General features: G+C 58.7%; 1 protein-coding gene across 25 annotated transcripts in view; it reads left to right on the plus strand.

Annotated features, from left to right (window-relative positions):
- PSD2 (pleckstrin and Sec7 domain containing 2) overlaps positions 1 to 18,654 on the plus strand; it is a 684,196-nt gene that overhangs the window by 642,409 nt on the left and 23,133 nt on the right. For 9 of the 25 annotated variants that reach the window (XM_085014757.1, XM_085014754.1, XM_085014759.1 and 6 more), the window contains 6 exons: positions 2,432 to 2,855; positions 6,366 to 6,824; positions 7,222 to 7,416; positions 10,927 to 11,007; positions 15,107 to 15,219; positions 15,919 to 15,977. In XM_085014757.1, the coding sequence (XP_084870883.1) occupies positions 2,482 to 2,855; positions 6,366 to 6,824; positions 7,222 to 7,416; positions 10,927 to 11,007; positions 15,107 to 15,219; positions 15,919 to 15,977 (1,281 nt within the window). In that variant the 5' untranslated portion in view covers positions 2,432 to 2,481. Of the gene's footprint in view, positions 1 to 2,427; positions 2,856 to 6,365; positions 6,825 to 7,221; positions 7,417 to 10,926; positions 11,008 to 15,106; positions 15,220 to 15,918; positions 15,982 to 18,654 lie in introns of all 25 variants that reach the window. The other 16 variants (XM_085014758.1, XM_085014753.1, XM_085014764.1 and 13 more) reach the window with 5 other exon arrangements.

The raw sequence follows: 18,654 nt of genomic DNA on the forward strand, positions 1-18,654 counted from the left end.
GGCTCCCCAACCCCCGCAGGAGTCTCAGCTGAGGAGATGGCCTCCCGTTCTCCGTCCTCTGAGCACACGAGCTGAGGGGACGGATCAAAATAGCAACCGCAGCAGCAGGGATTTAGGGCAGACCACTTAGTGCCGAGCCCCGTGGGGTCCCCAGTGACCTAGGATCGGGCCCAGATATTCTAAATATTCTCGTCTGGCTCTTCAGATTTTTTCAGTCTGCAGAAGTTTTTGATTTGTTGTTAGAGTGGAATCTTCTGCTTCTTCAAAAGTCTAGGAAGTGATGCTTGTGTGTGGGGGGGGGCCTGGGCCCAGATGCCCGTCGGTCCCACCCGCTCGTGTCCACCCCATGTTTGAAAACCAAGGTGTGCATGAATCTTCAGTGGCCTTGTAGTGGAAGAGCGCCCCTCAAGGGCCCGAAGCCCCCAGAAAGGTCGACGCACCCTCCTCTCCAGGCTTATCTAAGTGGGAAGTTTCTCCTGGAATCTAACCCATGGTTCTCAGACTTGCCTTATCATAAAAATAACAGATTTGGGGAGTTCCTCTTGTGGTTCAGTGGGTTACGAACCTGACATAGTCTGTGAGGATTGTGGGTTCAATCCCTGGCCTCGCTCAATGGGTTAAGGATATGGCATTGCCGTAAGCTGTGGTGTAGGTTGTAGATGTGGCTCCGATCTGGTGTTGCTGTGGCTGTGGTATAGGCCACAGCCGCAGCTGTGATTTGACCCCTAGCCCGGGTACTTCCATACACCGCAGGTGTGGCCATAGAAAGGAAGAGAAAAGGAGTTCCCATGGCTCATTGGTAACAAACCCGTTAGTATCCATGAAGACATGGGTTCGATCCCTGGCCTTGCTCAGTGGGTTAAGGATCAGGTGTTGCTGTGGCGCAGGCCGGCAGCTGCAGTGCTGATTTGACCCCTAGCCTGGGAACCTCCATGTGCGGCAAATGCAGCCCTTAAAAACCAACCAACCAACCAACCAAACAAATAAAAAGAATAGCAGATGACTATACCCATTCCCCATAAATTCTGGTTCAGGAGGTCTGGGGGAAGGACTGTAGTCTGTATTTCAACAATCTCCTCGGTGACACTTAGGACCAGGTGGGGACAGGACGTCCAGCCTTCACTTCAGTGCCTGTGGCTGTACCTGAGCTCATTCTGCTGCAGCCCAGGAGGCTGGCCGGCCTCTCCTCCTCTAGCCTCCCCGGAGCCCTCTGCCCTCCTCCTCCAGAGGAGAGTGGGGCTGCGGGGGCAGGGGGGGGTGGCTGAGACCTGAAGAGGGGAGGGAGGAAGTCCTTTGGAGGGACTGGTCCCTGTCCTTGGCGGCAGAGGTCCTGGGGGTGGGGCAGAGAGGGCGGAGGGGAGACGCGGAACCCAGTGCATCCTGACTGCCCTCCCACCTGACACGGACCGGGAGCCTCTGGGAAACTGAGCTGGTTCTGATCTGTTTGAAAAAGAGTGGGTGGCGGAGATGGCAGCTAACTCTGGTGTCCTCATTCTGCAGAGGAGAAGCAGACCTGAGCAGGGCAGGGGGGAGTGGGCCGGGCCTGGCGGGGTGGTGAGGAATCCCAGCCTGGACCCCACAGGGTCTTGCAGTGAGTGGGCAGAGCAGGGCCGACCCCCGCTCTGGTGCTCTCCCCGGAGGGGCCCATGGCAGCGACCTTGTGAGTCCTTCCTCCAGGCTGGGTGAGCTCTGGGGGCCGCATGTGGAGGGGAGCCAGGCAGGCCCCCTCCTCCTTGCTCCTCGCCCAGCCAGGGCTCTGGGCGCTGGGCAGAGGAGGAGGCAACCCCGCGTTCTTGCGGTCTCTGGGTGGCGCGGCTCCACCCAGCACCTTGGACAGCGCCTCGTGCTGGGCCTCACGATGGCCTGCTTGGGGCTGGGCTTGGGCTCCTCTGGGGTGGCCTCTGTTCTGACCCAGCTGTTGACTTCCTTGCCTCCTTTCTTAACTCTCACTCCAAGGGCAGCCCCAGCACAGTTCTCTCCAGGCGCCGCTTGGCTCGCTCCTGGAGCCAAGGCCAGGGAATGCGCAAGGGGCAAGGTGGCTGCTGTCAGCCTGGGGCTTTGTCCCCTCACTCCCCAGCGGGAGAAGAAGGGGTCCTGGAGGAGTGCTGGTCCCTTCCCCAGTCCCTCCCGGCCTGGGCCTTCCTCCGAGGGTGTTGGTGAATTCTAAAGGGCCCCGTGGACATGCAGGAGGTGACAGCGAAGGCAGGACTGGAGCACGCGGTGGCTGGAGGTCACGGGAGAGGCGAGAGGGGCTGGCCTGAGCAGGGCAGTGAGACCACGGCCTGAATGCAGCCTCCAGCCAGGAGGCCCCCCAGGAGGGCACCTGGGCCATCCCCTTGTCCCCAGGCAGGCTGCCTGGTGCTGGGTCTGCTGGGCCTCAGACCCCCAGCCCCTGCTCTGTCTGATCCCCCATCTCTTCATTCGAAGCCAGGTCTAGCGGAATCTCAAAAGCAGCTGGCACGGCTGGGAGCAGCAGCTGCCATGGATGAGGAGAAGCTTCCATCTGCCCTGCCTGGGGAAGACGGTGCCACCTGGGACCCCAGCCTGGAACCTGAGGAGGAGCCTGGGGACCAGAACGGAATGGCATCCAGTGAGGACCCGAACGGTAGCCGCAAGAGCCCAGGGCGTGAGGAGCAGGACCCCCTGGCGGACACTGAGGAGCATACACAGGGCCTGGGCGCGGCCCGCCATGGCCTCAGCCTTGGCCTCTCTCTCACCAATGGCCTAGCCCTGGGGCCCGACTCAAACATTCTGGAAGATTCTACGGAGTCCAGGCCCTGGGGGGCTGGCGGGCTGGCCGAGGGGGAAGATGCCTCCGGGAGCCTCTGTCCAGACGCTGAGGACCCTCAGCTGGGGTGAGTGGGTGTCTCCTGTGGGGCTCACTGCCTTTGCCCCAGTGCTGCAGGGCCTGGGCCTCGCCACTTAGCCTCTCTGCTTCTGGTTTTTCTCATACGTGAAACGGGAATTCTGGAGCTCCCGCTGTGGCTCAGTGGAAAGGAACCGGACTGGCATCCAGGAGGATGCGCATTAGATCCCTGGCCTCGCTCAGTGGGTTAAGGATCCAGCGTTGCTGTGAACTGTGGTGTGGGTCGCAGATACAGCTCGGATCTGGCATTGCTGTGGCTGTGGTGTAGACCGGCTGCTATAGCTCCAATTCAACCCCTAGTCTGGGAACCTCCATGTGCCGGGGGCACGGCCCTAAGAAGCAAAAAAAAAAAAAAAGGGATTTTATGTCCCTGTTTTGGAAGGACAGAACCATAAGACAGGTTTCAAAGGCCAGGCGGGTTAGGCCCTCACCTTCAGCCCCTCAACCGCTGTGGGTGCTTCTATACGCGGTTGGAGGGCCGCGCTCCCTCCCCCAGGCTGGGCATTGCGGTTCCAAAAGGCCACCACGTGGGAGGGTCATCCCCCCTCTGCTTTCTGGGTGTGAGGCTCTCCCATTTCTGCAGCGGCCTCAAGAGAGCGGGGAAGGCCTCACCTGGTCAGCTGCTCCTCCCTGAGCTCCGTCTGCGAGTTGGACCAGGGACCAAGTCCTGCTGCCTGGAGTTACAGCCTCATTTCTGTTATCCTCAGCCGGGGGTGGCCCGGCCCCTGCATGGTGTTTTGGAGGTGCCAGTGGGACAAGGGAGGTAGGGATGGAGCAGGGCAAGGTCTAGAAGCCCCCCCGGGGGGGGGGGGGCTATACAGAAGTCTGAGTGTGCACCTGACCTGGACAGGCAAGGGTGCAGGAGGTGTGCAAGCTCGTGTGTGTGTGCGTGTGTGTGGAAGGGGCACACAGGTGTGTGCACGGGGATGTGTGAGCGTGTTGGTGAGCTTGGCCTGTGCATTTGGGATACACATTCGGGCCTGGGCGTGGCTATGTTGGGCTGAGTGTGCCTGGGTCTCTGAGGGCAGGAATGTGAGAACGTGGGGTCAGCACCTGTGTAACCAGCTGTGCCCTAAGAGGGTTTCCACCCGAGCAGGGCTGAGCAGGGTGCAGGCAGAGGGTGGGGGCAGCACGCAGTTGGTATGTAGGTGGTGGAGTTTTGGAGGATGGCTGAAGATGGGGACAGATGCAAGTTTGGATGTTGGGCTGATAGTTTTCAAGCCCCTGTCAAACCGCCCCTCATGTCTGCTAGGAGTGCGAGAAGGTGAGAGGTAAGTGTGTGTGTGTGTGTGTGTGTGCACGCGTGCGTGTGTTGGGCTGGGTGTTCATGGCTCTGAGGAGGTGAGAGCCCCCAAGGGCAGGACTCTGCCCTGTTCCAGGTCCCAGCACGGCCTGGCAGAGAAAGCTGCTGGTGGATTCGGAGTGTCTGCTCTGGGGGCGGGCAGGCCCCTCTCTTGGCTCCGTCCTCCTGGGGTCAGGCGGCGCCTTCCTCCCCAGCCCCCTGCAGGGCATCGCACCACCTTTTCCATATCTGCCTCTCCCCATGGCTCAGCTTTTCTCTCTCCAGTTACTGTTTGTCCAGGAGGCACCCCGGGAGGTCCAAGGAGGGGCACTTCCGGGTCCCCCAGATGCAGATGAGCCCCAGGGGCCGGGATAAGCGGGGCCCAGCCGGATCCTCAGGGGGTGGAGGGAGCATTTGGGGCGACTGGGGGGCCGTGATTCAGCTGAAGGGGGCTGGGCTCCGCCGGCTTCTTTCTTTTCCTGGGTCTCTTCGTCTTGCCATCTCGATGCTTCTGTCTCTGTCTCTTTGTCTCTCTTTGTCTCTCTCTATCTCTGCCTCTCTAACTCTCCCTGGTTTTCATGCTCTCTGTATCTTTTCTCTCTTTCTTGTCTTTCTTTTAGTTCTCTTCCTTGCTCTCTCTCCTCGTCTCAGCTTCTATCTCTTGAGTCCTCGTCCTTGCCTCATTTCCCTGCTTGCTTGTGTATTTCCCCGGTGGATAAGAGGCCTTGCTTCGTCTGTGTGTGTGGTGCTGTATTCTAGGTGCTGGGGCTGTATCAGCGAACAGAATATACAAAAATTCCTCCTTTAATGGAGCTTATGGTCTAGTGGGAAGACATAATACATCATAAAAAGGACAGATAATTATATAGTATGTTGGAAGGGGACAGTGCCTTGGAAAAAGTAAAGTGGGGAAACGGGAGTTCCCGCTGTGGTGCAGTGGGTTAATGATCCAGTGTTTCTCTCTGGAGGCTCTGGTTTGATCCCTGGCCCAGTAGAGTGGGTTAAGGTTCCAGTGTTGCTGCAGCTGTGGTGTAGGTCACAGCTGCATCTCAGATTCGATCCCTGGCCGGGGAACTTCCATATGTCGTGGGTGTGGCCGGAAAAAAAAAAAAGATAGAAAAAGGGGCTGAGGTGTTTGGGGTGAGGTCCCAGTTATAAACAGGGTGACGGGTGAGAAAGGGCTGCAGAAGGAGGGCTTGAGCTGGGGGAAGAGGCCCCTGGGCAGAGGAAACGGCCGGTGCAAAGGCCCTTTCCGGGGGCAACACAGGGCCCTCCAAAAGCAGTGTAGTGGGCCTGGGCTAACAGGTGTCTGCTTCTTCACCCAGCGCGTCATTCAGCAGGGTTCAGAGGTCCTCCCGTGTGCCGTGCCGGGTGCTCCCTGGCCCTGAACGTGGGGAGCTGGGTGGGGCTGGAAAACAGGCGAAAGCAGGGAACAAGCAGAACGTGACATGCTGAGAGGGGTGGGGAGAGGAAGGGGTGTCCCGAGGATGGACACTCATGAGGGGCCAGGGTGGGGGACGCTGTGGCCTGCCTCCCCCAGGCTCTCTAAAGCAAGGCCTGAGAGCTAGACTGTGGGCAGCCGAGCTAAGAACCAGCCAGGCGGTGGGGACGGCAACATTATGGCCCTGGGTGGAACGCTCTGTGATGGGGGAGCCCGGGGGGAGCAGCCCCCGTCCCCTTCCCAGGCCAGGCTGGAGAGAAGGCCTCCCATTCATGCATATATTTTTTATTTTGATTTTTAATAAGCTAATTTTCTTTTCTTTGTATTATTTATTTATTTATTTTTGTGGCTGCCTCATGGCCTAGGGACGTTCCCAGGCCAGGGACGGGATCCAAGCCACAGCCGCACCAACACTGGATCTTTTAACCCACTGCGCCAGGCCAGGGATTGAACCCACACGCACCTCCGCAGTGAACCGAGACGCTGAGGTCAGATGCCTAACTCATTGCGCCATGGCGGGCGCTCCACATTCACTCATTTAGATGAATGATGCCTACTGTGGGCCAGACACAGTGGATGCTGGAGGGCAGGACAGTGGCCATCCTTTGCCTGCTGTACCCCAGGACCCGGCCCAGCGCCTGACACCCAGGGCTCAGGAAATATTGGCTGGAGGAATAAACAGGACATGATCCGTGCCAGGGAGCTCCCAGCTGGGGGATCCCAGCACCTGTAAGTGGGTCACCGGGCAGGAGGGTGACCGGTCCTTTGTCCTGCAGGCTGGATGGCCCGGGAGAGCCGGATGTGCGGGACGGCTTCAGTGCCACGTTTGAGAAGATCGTGGAGTCAGAGCTGCTGCGGGGCACCCAGTACAGCAGCCTGGACTCCCTCGACGTGCTCAGCCTCACCGACGAGAGTGACAGCTGCGTCAGCTTCGAGGCTCCGCTCACACCCCTCATCCAGCAGCGGGCCCGGGATAGCCCCGAGCCAGGGGCTGGCTTGGGCCTGGGGGACATGGGGTCCGAGGGGGACGTGGGGGCAGCTGGTGGCGACGGGGAGCTGGGCAGCCCCCTGCGGCGCTCCATCTCCAGCAGCCGCTCTGAGAATGTCCTGAGCCGCCTGTCTCTCGCGGCCGTGCCCAACGGCTTCCACGAAGACGGCTCTCCGGGCCCAAGCGGGGAAGAGGAGGACGAGGAGGAGGAGGAGGAGGACACAGAGCAGCTGCTGACCTCGGCCAGGTGAGACGGGGCCCAGGCTGGGAGCCGGGAGAGCCCTTGAGCAGATGGGGAAACTGAGACCCGAGAAGGCGAGGCAAGTGAGGGCAACCCAAGACCCAGAGCGAACAGCCCAGCAAGGTCGTTGTGCCCGCCTTCCCCGCCCGGACTTCACATGCTCAGCCCGAGGTTCCATTCTGCCCTTCCAGACCTTTCCAGCCCAAATGGGGTCAGGGTGCTGGGCATCTCGTGATCTCCCCTGCCAGCTTTTCTGAAGGTCTGGCGTGATTCTGTCCCGAGGCAGGGAAGATTCTTTTCCTGGTCTGGCCCCTGGATTTTCAGAGGTCTGGGGAGAGCTTCCAGCCTCCAGCCAGGGCCTCTGAACCCCTCCTCTTCCCCCCCTGCCCCCCGCCCCCCGCAGTGACCCCAGCCTTAAGGGTGGCCTGTCAGACTCAGACTCAGAGCTGAGCAGCTCAGAGGGGCTGGAGCCTGGCAGCACAGACCCATTGGCCAATGGGGGCCAGGGCGTCAGCGAAGCAGCCCGCCGGCTGGCACGCCGCCTCTACCACCTGGAGGGCTTTCAGCGCTGTGACGTCGCCCGGCAGCTGGGCAAGAAGTGAGTTCCGTCCCCACCCCCACCCCCACCCCGGGCAAACCGAAGTGGGTCTGGTTGGCTGCTGTCAGAGGGGCCCGGTGCTGGGGCTCCCAGCAGTGCCCACGGCCTCTTCCACCTGCTGCTGTCCTTGCCCTGGGCCTCGCCCTAAATCTCTTTCTTTCCTGAGCTGCCTGGGCAAGAGCCTGTGTTCTCAGGGAGGGAGGTGGTGGCGGGGCGGCCCCTGGGGCTGGGGGAATGGGATGTGGTGATGGCAGTGGGGACAGAGCAGCCCGGCAGGGGCCAGAGGCCAGGGAGGAAGGAGAGCCTGGGCCTGTTCTGGGAACGCCGGGGCCCGGGAGCTGGGGAAGGGAGGGGGTCCTGGCCCTCACTGAGCCCTCCTGTCCGTGGGGACAGCCGAAGGGACGGGAGCCACCAAAGTACAAGCCCCAGCCTTTGGAGTGGGGGGCAGGCGCCAGTCAGGTGGGCGTGCAGAAGGGCGGCAGCAGCGGCTCCGAGGGCAGCAGGCTGACCCCCCGCAGCCCACCTACCTGCTTGGCCCTCTCGCCTTGCCATCTGGGGTGTCCCCGTCGCCCACTTGACGCTCCCAGATGCACTAGGAGCACCCAGGCCTGCAGAGAGAGCTGCTCCCAGGCGAATCGAGGCCTCCCAGGCCCTTGACCCCAAGTCGGAACTGACCGGAGCTTAGGCCACAGCGGGGTCCTGAGGACACCCCTCTTCTTCCTCCCTCCCTCCTTCCGCAGCACCCTTGCCCAGGGCCGCCTAGAAATCACCTTGCTGACACCCTCGCCTCTCCTGCTGGCCGGTAGCCCTGAACCTAGTGACATCCTCCCGGAGCCTGCATTAGGGTCATTAGGGTCGGTCCCCCCCCGCCCCCCAATATTTCCTTCCTCTAGAGCTTTCCTCTCAGCATGTAGCCGTGCTGAAGTCTCTCCCGTGTGAAACAAAATTCCTTCCTCAAATGTCCTTCCTCCTTCAGCCCCTTCCAGCCAAAATCTGTTTTCCGCGCTGAGGGCCTCGGTCCCCCCTCCCGCTTGTCGCTCCAGGCTGGCTCCTGGCCCCCGCTCCCCACCCTTCACCAGCCCCCCTGCCAGGGTCAGTAGTAGCTTCGTGTCCTAGAGTCTGGTGGCTGCCCTCAGGCCTCCCCTTTCTCTGTCTAACAGCTGTGCCACACTAGCCACTCCCTTCTTTTTCTTTAATTAAACTTCTTATTTTGAAAATTTTGATCATACACAAAAGCAGAGAAAGTCCTATCTTAAACCTCCGTGCACCCATTACTCAGCCCCAGAGCTATCACCATTTTTCTATTCTTGTTTCCTCTATTCTTCCCCAGCAGCTTCCTCCCCATTTGGTAGAATATTTTAAAGCATATTTCAGACACTTTATCATATGATCCACAAATTTTAGCATGAGTCTCTAACTGATGAGGATTTTTTTTTACATAATCATAATTCCTTTTTAATTTCCGACAAAATTAATCTCTAGCATTCAGTCTATGTTTAATTTCCTCTGATTGTCTCAAAAATGTTCAAATCATGTTGCAGGGAGTTCCCATTGTGGCTCAGCCGGTTAAGAACCGGCAATGTCTGTGAGGACATGGATTTAATCCCTGGCCTCATTCGTGGGTTAAGGAGCTGGTGTTGCTGTAAGATGTTGCATATGTTGCAGATGTGGCTTGGCTCCTATGTTGCTGTGGCTGTGGTATAGACTGGCAGCTGCAGCTCCACTTTGACCCCTAGCCTGGGAACCTCCATGTGCCATAGGTGCGGCCCTTAAAAAAAAAAAATCAGAATGTAAACACGGTATATGCATTACCCCTTTGGCCAGTATGTCTCTTAGGCCTCTTTTAGTCAGCAATAGTTGACAGTTCCCTTCTTTTTTTTTTTTGGCCACGCCTGGGCCAGGCGTTGACCTTGAGCCGTGGCAGGGACAATGCCGAGTCCTTAATCGCTAGGCCCCCAAGCAGGGAACTCTAGCCCTTCCTTGGTTTTTTTTTTTTTTTTTTAATTTTTGAAGTGAAAGTATAGCCGATTTACAATGTTGTGTCAATTTCTGTCGTGTGGCAAAGTGACCCAGTCATGCATATGTACACACATTCTTTTTCTCACCTTATCGTCCATCATCTTCTATCCCAGGAGATTGGATATAATTCCCTGTGCTGTACAGTAGGACCTTCCTTTTTTTTTTTTCAATTTTTTAAAAGTTTTATTGATGTATAGTTAATTTACAAGGTCGTGATAAGGACCTTCTTTTTTTTTTTTTGTCTTTTTAGCTATTTCTTGGGCGGCTCCCGCAGCATAAGGAGGTTCCCAGGCTAGGGGTCGAATCGGAGCTGCAGCCACCGGCCCAGGCCAGAGCCACAGCAACGCGGGATCCGAGCCGCGTCTGCAACCTACACCACAGCTCACGGCAACGCCAGATCGTTAACCCACTGAGCAAGGGCAGGGACCGAACCTGAAACCTCATGGTTCCTAGTCGGATTCGTTAACCACTGCACCACGACGGGAGACGGGAACTCCGAGGACCTTTTTTTTTTTTTTTTTTTTTTTTAAATGCCATGTATTTGTTGAGGAAACAGAGACATTTTTCCTGAAGGGTTTTTGGGCGTTGTATCCTGGTGGTGTGATTTCACGCCTCTCTGTAAACCGGGGAGGGAGCGCCCCGGGGCTTGGTGGGGTTCAGGTGGCTGTTCCTTCTCTTTTCGGCAAGAATTCATGGCTCCAGGCTTGAAACGCCCTCTTCCTTGGCCTCCAGGACGTCAACCCCGCCCTGTCCGGCCGCTGTGTGTCCCTCTCATCTGCAGCCCCGGAGGCTTCTCCTCGGATTGCGAGCTGGGTCTTCTGACCTGTCCGCGCCCCCTCCTCTCGCACAAGCTCGACCCCCTTCCCAGTGGGTTGGGGCCGGCGATGCTCACGTGGGTGCTTCCAGCCCCACCCTTTGTCCTGGGCCGGGGACATTTCCACGCTCGCTGTCATCCTTCAGCCACTCCCTCCAGCTCCACGTCCTGCGGATTCTGCCTCTGAAATGGGCCCAGCAGCTGGTCTCTCCTCCGCAGGCCGGTTCCACCCGCAGATCTGACCACCTTGCCCCCCCGCCCCTGCTGTGGAGCCTTCCAGATCCAGCCCCAGGCCTGCCTTGGCCCTCAGCCCCATTCCCTGCTTCATCTTCTGCCGCCCCATTCCTGCTCTCGGCTCTGGCTGCATGGCCCTGCTGTTGGCATCTTGGATGGCTCCCTCTACCAAGGACACTTGGCGTCCTCCCACCCCTCCTCCCTTCCCTGGCTGCCCCCCCCTTTCCTGGAGGGATGGGACGAGCTGTCACCTCCTCTAGGAAGCCTTCCTGACCCTGCTGACCCAAGGTTGATCTGTCAGAGCCCCACTGCCCAGCAGGGGAGGCAGCGGAGGGGCAGGCAGGTCTGGGTGGGCGGGCCAGGGTCCCCAGGGCCCCCCTGTCCAGGTGCCCCCTCTTTTGCTGTGCCTTGCTTCTCACGGACGCCCTCTGCTCTCCTGACAGCAATGAGTTCAGCAGGCTGGTGGCAGGGGAGTACCTCAGCTTCTTCGACTTCTCCGGCCTGACTCTGGACCGCGCGCTCAGGTCAGTGGGGCTGGGATGGGGCTGTGCCCACAAGGGGGGCAGTCCCACATCTGCATACTCATGCCAGCTCTACTACAAACTTGTGGTGCAGCCTTGGGCAAGTCTCTCGAGCCCTCTGGGGAGGCTATGGGAAAGGTCCCTGGGCACAGCAGCAGTCCAGTGACCCAGAGAGCACTGTGCGGGGCTGCTGAGGATGAGAAGGTGGGAGTGCAGCCCTGAGAAGAAGGGGCCAGAGGGCTGGGCGCGTCCTGTCTGCCACACAGACCCTTACACACCGTGCTGACTGCGTCCCAGCCACACCCTGGGGCATCGTGCCATCTACAATTGAAGAAGCTCTGGGCCAGTTCCCCACGGTTGCTGAGAGGGGAGAGAGTCAAAATGGAGTTTGCTTTCAGCTCCTACTGTTGGGACTTGGGGGGAGCCCCAGGAAGGGCAGGTGCAGGCCCCAGGAAGTGGAGGGCATGGAATGGGAGCTCGGGGGTCTAGTGACCAGGTGGCGGGCCAGCGGGAGACCCTGGCCAGAGCCCTTGTGGGGAGGGGGCAGCAGTCTCTGAGCTCAGGGGTGGGAGTCCTTTCCGCCTCCCACGTGTCTCTCACGCTTCCAAAAATGTATTTTCCATTCTTTGGTCTCTGCTTCAGTTGGGGTATTTTCTGTTGACCTGCTTCCAGCTCAGTTACCCTATTTTTTTTTTTTGTCTTTTTAGGGCCACACCCAAGGCATATGGAAGTTCCCAGGCTAGGGGTCATATTGGAGCCGTAGCCACTGGGCTATGCCACAGCCACAGCAACGCAGGATTCTTAACCCACTGAGCAAGGCCAGGGCTCGAACCTGCGTCCTCATGGATGCTCATCAGATTCATTTCTGCTGAGCCACGATGGGAACTCCTGAGCTTTTACTTTCTTTTTTTTTTTTTTAAATTTTATTATTTATTTATTTTTTTATTACTCAAATGATTTTATCTCATCTGTAGTTGTATAATGATCATAACAATCTGATTTCACAGGATTTCCATCCCACAGCCCAAGCACATCCCCCCACCCCCCAAACTGTCTCCTCCGGAGACCATAAGTTTTTCAATGTCTGTGAGTCAGCATCTGTTGTGCAAAGAAGTTCCGTCTGTCCTTTTTTCAGATTCCACATGAGATTCACATGTCAGTGAAAGCATTTGATGTTGGTGTCTCATTGTATGGCTGACTTCACTTAGCATGATAGTTTCTAGGTCCATCCATGTTGCAAAAAATGCTGATATTTCACTCCTTTTAATGGCTGAGTAATATTCCATTGTGTGTATGTACCACATCTTCCGAGCTTTTACTTTCTATTACTTCATTTTTCAGATCTATAAATTTTACTTTATTAAATTTAAGTTCTAATTCTCTGGGACAATTCTTCATCTTTTTCATTTCCTATTACTTACTTTCTCCGTCTTTCCTTCTCTTCTCTTTTCTTTTTCTTTTTTTTTTTTGGCCGTGAACTTTCCCAGGCCAGGGATCGAACCCAAGCCACGGCAACGACAGCCCCGGAGGAGAACTCGCCCCTCTCTTTTCTTGCACATCTTCGTCATTGTTATCTCAAAGTCCTTGTCTACTCTCCTGGATTTCTGCCTCATATGAGGCATCTCTGTTTTTATCGTATTGTTTTTCTCTTGGTTTTCCATCGCGTGTCCTGTCTCTCTGCGTGCTTAGCAATTGTTTTTATTAGATGCTGCACATTTTGTTGAGAATCGCAGCAGCCCTGGGTCAATGTCTGTTCCTCCAGAGGGTTTACCTTGTCCTTTGCTGGGCAGCTGGAGGTGGGCAGGAGGGGTGCCATCCTATTCCATCCTGGGCTGAGCAGAGGAGAGGCTGCCCTAAAGTCTGGTCAGGCTCAGGGTTCCTCCTGCAGTGATTGTAGGGTGAAGGCTGCCGGACTTTCCCCTGGGAGGCGGGTGTGTTCATGTGGGCCTTTCTCCCTTTGGTGGGGCCTGAATTCTCATTTTATCTCCTTGATGCGGCAAGGCTGTCCCAAAACCCCACAAACCTCTCTACTTCTCAGAGAGGCTTTCTACATAGTTTTTTAGAGTCCTCCCCCTTGCAGCTTTAGATTTTGGCAGATATCTCAGAGGGGAAACTGGTCCCGTGTTTAAAGCCCCTCGGGTCCCCCAGTTTGTCTCCTCAACTCCTTGGAGCCACTCAGTGTCCTGCATCTCGCCTGGGCCTGTAATCAGCGTTGCCCCCCGGGGGAAAAGCACCCCCACCTCTCCTCCGTTCTCTTCTCTCCAGAATCTTGGTCCTGCTGGCGTTTGTTGCGTCAGCAGTTTTCTGATGGTTTAAGAGAGATATATTCTGTCTGGCTTTTCTCATCGTTCTCAGTGGAAGCGCTGGTCAGCTGCAAGCTGCTCGGTCCTGAGCTGTGGCTGAAGCTCGCACGGGATGACTGGGTGGGGAGCGTGTTCAGTGGGTTGGCTCATGGCCAGAGGTGTGGGTGCTGGGTGGAGGGACCTTATATATACAGCCCAATAGCTAAGGTTTGAGTGCACAGGCACTGGGGAGCCACAGAAGGTGCTGGGTGTCAAGCATTGTTCTGGGAGGCAGTGCTGGCAGCAGCGTGCAGGCGGCCTTTGATCCAGAGGCTTCTGGAGAGGGTCGGGTGAGAGAGGACAAGGCCCGAAGTGGGTCCATGGGGCTAGAGGAAAGACTGCCGTGAGAAGCACAGAGGATAGAGGAGGAGGGCTGGTGGTGCCAAGATGCAGTGGAGGGGGTGGCAGCAGCAAGGCTGCTCCTGGAGGCAGCCCGGGAGGTTGACTGGGGCTCGGTGACAGCTGCTGGGAAGCGGTGTTTGTGCTGCCAGTGGGAGCAGGGATGGGCGGCCCCTGGGTAGGCCAGGCTCAGGTTGGATAGGGACGGGGTTTAGAAAGCCCTAGTGGAGTGTGAGGGGAAGAGGGAGGAGCCGGATGCCACGGAGATGGGGAAAGAAGGCCAGATGGCAGGTGGAGTGGTTGTGAACAGCAGTCGATTGGTCGGGACTGAATTGAGAGTGGTCTGCCCTTTGGGGTGTCTTGGGAAGCGTCTGAGGGTAAAGCCTGGCCGAAACGGGTCCCAGGGTGCCTTAGAGGCGGCGCGAGGGAGGATGAGGCAGAGCAGGCATTGCCGAAGGCAAGTAGCCATGGCAAAAGTAGCCACACACCAGTCTCATGAGCCCGGACAGACAGGGGCCCGGACAGACAGGGGCCCAAGCTGTCTCCGCTGGCAGTTCCCCTTCCCAGGAAGGGGTGTGCCTGGCCCAGGTGAGGGACACCAGTCCATCCTCTAGCCCCCCTGGTTCGGTATCCGATGCCAGGGTCCCCCCCAACACCACAAGTGGGGGTGATGTTTGAATTGCGCCTTGAGAAGGATTTGGACTGGCCTGGCCGACGAGGGGATGGCCTTCCAGGTGGGGCCCAGCCTGCTCAGAGGCACTGAGCGATGGCAGTGCCCGTGCCATCCAGGGTGTGGAGGCAGCAGGTGGGCGCAGGGTTGGAGGGACAGGAGGGAGGTGGTGTGGCCAGGAAGATCCGGGCACGAGTGCGCGTGTGTCTAGAAAGAGCGCTGGGCACCTGCAGGGAGGAGGGTGGCGGGCCCCTGGCTGGAGGCTGTTGCCCGTGTCCTGGGCATACGCCAAGGGTGGAGGAGGAGGAGGGATGGTGGAGACGTGGCTACAGCTCAGACTTGGGGTGGGGAAGGGAGGGCGGCCTGAGCTGGACCTGGGGTGGTCGCTGCGGAGGGAGGAGTGGCAACGGCAGAGGCAGCAGGGTCTGGGGAGCAGCGCGGTGGTCTGGGCTCCTCCGAGGACCAGAGAGCGAGGAGGGGAGCGGATGCTGGCAGTGAGATGTTGGGCTGCCTTTGTGGTCACAGTCTGTCCCCTGTCTCCTTCCTGAAGCGCCTGGTGGGTGATGAGGGCTGAAACGCCACCCTCAGAGGCCGTCCTGGCGACCAGGGTGCCTCCTTGGGCTCAGGTGCTGGGTTCTGGGGCCTTGGCCCTTCGGGCAGGTTTTTTTGGGAGGGGCTCCTACCCTGAGCGAGGATCCGGACTGACATGTGGGCCCTGGGAGGCCCTCAGCATCCTTGAATTGCCTTCCAGAACCTTCCTGAAGGCCTTCCCACTGATGGGGGAGACGCAGGAGCGCGAGCGAGTCCTCACGCACTTCTCCCGCCGCTACTGCCAGTGTAACCCCGACGACAGCACTTCAGAAGGCAAGCGTGCCCTGCCCTCCTCCCTGCCCCCCCCGCCAGGTCCTGGCTTCCTCCCACCCCTGGTCCACCTGCTCAGGAAACAGGAGCGAGCGACCAGTGGCACCGGGAATGGGGACTGTCTGCGGACAAGGGTCCGCCCAGCTGCCCTGCCCATTGTCCTTCCCTGGGCCTGACAGTCCCCCGTCCTAGATTCAGTTCTTTGGGCCCCCGTCCTCTGTGTCCCCTCTGGTCCCCTGTCCCAGTGCTGATTGTCGGTGTGGTGAGGGCCCTGGTGTGGAGGTCTGGATCGGGGCCCCTTAGGGGCAGGACTTGTCCTAGGAACGGACTCGAGTCCCAGGAACTGGGGGACTGGGCCGGTTATTAGAGGAGGCTCAGGCCATGGAAGGGACAGAGCCTGGGACCTAGGGCCATTCCTGGATCTGAGATTCAGGGTGAGATTGGCAGGAGGCAGGAACGTGGGCTAGAGCAGGCCCGGGGTGGTCCGTCCCCTGGGAGGGAGAGGCCGGCGAGTGACTCTGGGGCTGTAGGGGGGTGGGTATGGAGCAGCCTGCAGGCCCTGGGCCCTGACCTGAGGCTGGCAGGCGGCCGGCCTCTTCCCGTCGCCCAAGGCCTCCAGGCTGCCTCTGTCCAAAGACGGGGTGGCTGGAATTGGGAAGGAGCTGGGTCCTTAGGCTGAGGGTGCCACCCTCTCTCGTTTAGACGGGATCCACACGCTCACCTGTGCTCTGATGCTGCTGAACACGGACCTGCATGGACATGTGAGTTGAGGAGGCAGGGAGGGTGGGTCCTCCCCCTGACCAGCACACCGAGTCGTCCGAGGGCCAGCCCTTCCTGCAGCCACCTTCCCGAGACCCCGTGCTCGCTGGCCCCCGTTTCTTTAGCAGACCCGGGAGTTGGGCAGCCTGGTTCCTAGACTTGGCCCTGTCCTGGTTTTGCCCACTCGAGATCCTGCCCCCACGCAGGGCAGTAAGAATAGCTGAGGCCCGCGCAAGTTCAGGACGTGCTAAATAAGATGTGTGCTCCTCGCCACGTCCACGTAGACAGGCTCTTCCTCCCCCTTGTGCTGGAAGCCTGAGTGCAGCCCTGGTGACGTGCCAGGCTCTGGACAGCCCCCTCGGGTCACATGGTAGGTTGCTCTCAAGAGTCTCACCCCCCCCCCACTAGGCAATTGGGGGAGTGACAGGTGGGGGCCCCGGGCTGTAAACCTGTGTCGGGCCTGGGCCCTGGGCATCTCACCGTTGCTTGTGGCTCAGTAACTCCTTCTTCTTTCCTCTGTCTGCTCCGGGGACCCCCCCTTGGGCTCTCTTGCCCTCGCTCAGGTGGTAAGTGTGGCGGGCGGTCTGCATGCGCTGTGAGCCGAGGTCCCCCTCTCCATGCTCCCTTCTGTGTCCCCATCCCCCTGTCTGGCCCACGATCACTGTCCCGTCATTGCTCATCCAGGGGTGTCAGAGTCCCTCTGTTGGGTTGGGGGTATTTCAGTGACTCAAGGGGACACCAGGCCAGCACATCTACTTCTGGAGTTAACTGGACAAGCCCAGGGCACATGGGGTGGAAGGAGGAGCCGGGGTGGGCCCACATCAGATCCTACTCTTGTCTCCAGGTGGTGCCTTGGGACCCCCCCCCCCCCCGCAAGACACCAGCCCTCTCTGGGTCCCAGGTTCTGTGTCTGGGAGGTGGCCCATAGCATCCTGGGCCAGGCTGAGCGGGGCACCACCAAGTGTCAGGGTCTGGCCCCTAGTACGGATTTTACTATGGAGACTGATGTCATTATGAATAATATTGTTGCCTAATAATGATGATCCTGTTCGTTATTGATATTAACATTGAACGGATGGAGAGCCTGAAGGCCCAGCCTGCAGATCCCTGCAGGATCGAGTGTGACAGCCACAGCCTGGTGGCCGCCTGAGCGGGCGTGGGCGCACGGGGGGGGCCCCGGGCCGAGGAGGGTGAGCGCCTCAGTGACCTTGGCACTGGGAGTGACTGTGTGACAGCTTGGATTACGTCCTCCTGGGCCATCAGGAGCGTGGAACAGGAGAGAAGCTGTGTATACCCCACGGCCGTGTCGCCAGAGCTAATACCCACTAACGGGCTGCGGTTCCCCCAAGACTGCTCACTGGTGGTTTGTGCAGAGCAGGGGTTGCTTGTGTACCTTAAAAGGAGTATGAGGCACCCCCTCGTCTCCCCATCCCCACTCTTGGCGGGGCCGAGGGCCATCTCAGGACCCAGTCACGGCCGTGCCAAGGCCTGGATGTCTCTCCTCAGGGCTGAGAGCTCACAGGGGCAGCATTCAGTGACCCCGAGCTTGGCCGGCCCCAGCTGCCCGTGGCACCGCATTATGCCCGCAGCTGAAGAGAAACATCACCTGCGTTACGATGGGACGAGGGCGGTAGAGGATGGTTCATCTCTGGAGCCGCCAGCCCGGGCGGAGCCCTCCCTCTCCTGCTGCAAGACCCCAAGGCCGAGGGTGCTGGGCTGGAGTTCTCTCTAGTTTTCTGCAGGACAGCTTGTGGCTGGGCGTGGCTGGGGCAAGTTAGGTACCTTCCTAAACCTCCGTGTCCCCGTCGTAAAGTCCCCTTGAGACCCAAGGAGACAGCGCTTGCAAAGCTCTTCGCCCAGGGCCGGGTGGTCACTCTGGGCTTGCCCAGCGGAAGTGGGGTCTCCGGCCTTGGGCTTTGCCTCCTCTCATTCTGCTGCTCTTCCGCAGAGACTGAGTGCCGGGTAGGAGGCAGGGATCTCAGGAATAGGGGGCCTGCAAGGGCCCCCCCAAAGTAGCTCTGGTCCGAGAGGGAGGCAGTAAAGGGTCTTTCGGGGGAGCAGCGGCACCCTCTTCAGATGCGCACGGCCTGGCGGGGGTGTCAGGAGGACTTCCCGTAGGAAGGCGTTTGGCTTCTAGGGACGGAGCGCCTCCCGTGTTCCATAAACAGAAGGAAGGAGCCGCCCTGCCTTCTCGGTAGAGGAGAGAGAAAATCCGTAAGTAAACCCGGGATGATGATTAGCATGGGTGTGCGACGGGGACTAGACGGGGGAGTCAGGGAAGGCTTCGCGGAGGAGGCAAGGTTGGGGCAGAGACCTGGAAGGTCAGCCGGAGGCAGCCGGAGAAACATCAGGGAAAAGGCTTCCAGGCAGACGACAAGCGAGGCTGGTTTCTGCCTTGTGGCTGTTGTGAACCGTGCTGCCGTGAACAGTGGTGTGCAAGGTTTTATTAATCATTGGTTATTATTAAATGAAAGCGGCTTTGCTGGGTTTTTTTACTTGTGCCCGCAGCGTTAAATAAAAGAATCTTTAAATTCTACAGGGCTTTACAGTTTTGAAAAGTTTCATATCATTTCATATAATCCCATAGTAACTCCTTTCCCCCCACTGCTGTATCGCTCCGCCCACTTCCCTCTCCCCACTGGTGACCACTAGTGTCTTCTCTCTTTCTGTGGGTCTCCT

Source organism: Sus scrofa, chromosome 2, assembly GCF_054392235.1.
Source record: "Sus scrofa isolate SSC_HxYL_T2T_F1_AM1 chromosome 2, Sscrofa_HxYL_maternal_Yorkshire_Landrace_v2.0, whole genome shotgun sequence".
Lineage (NCBI taxonomy): Eukaryota > Metazoa > Chordata > Mammalia > Artiodactyla > Suidae > Sus > Sus scrofa.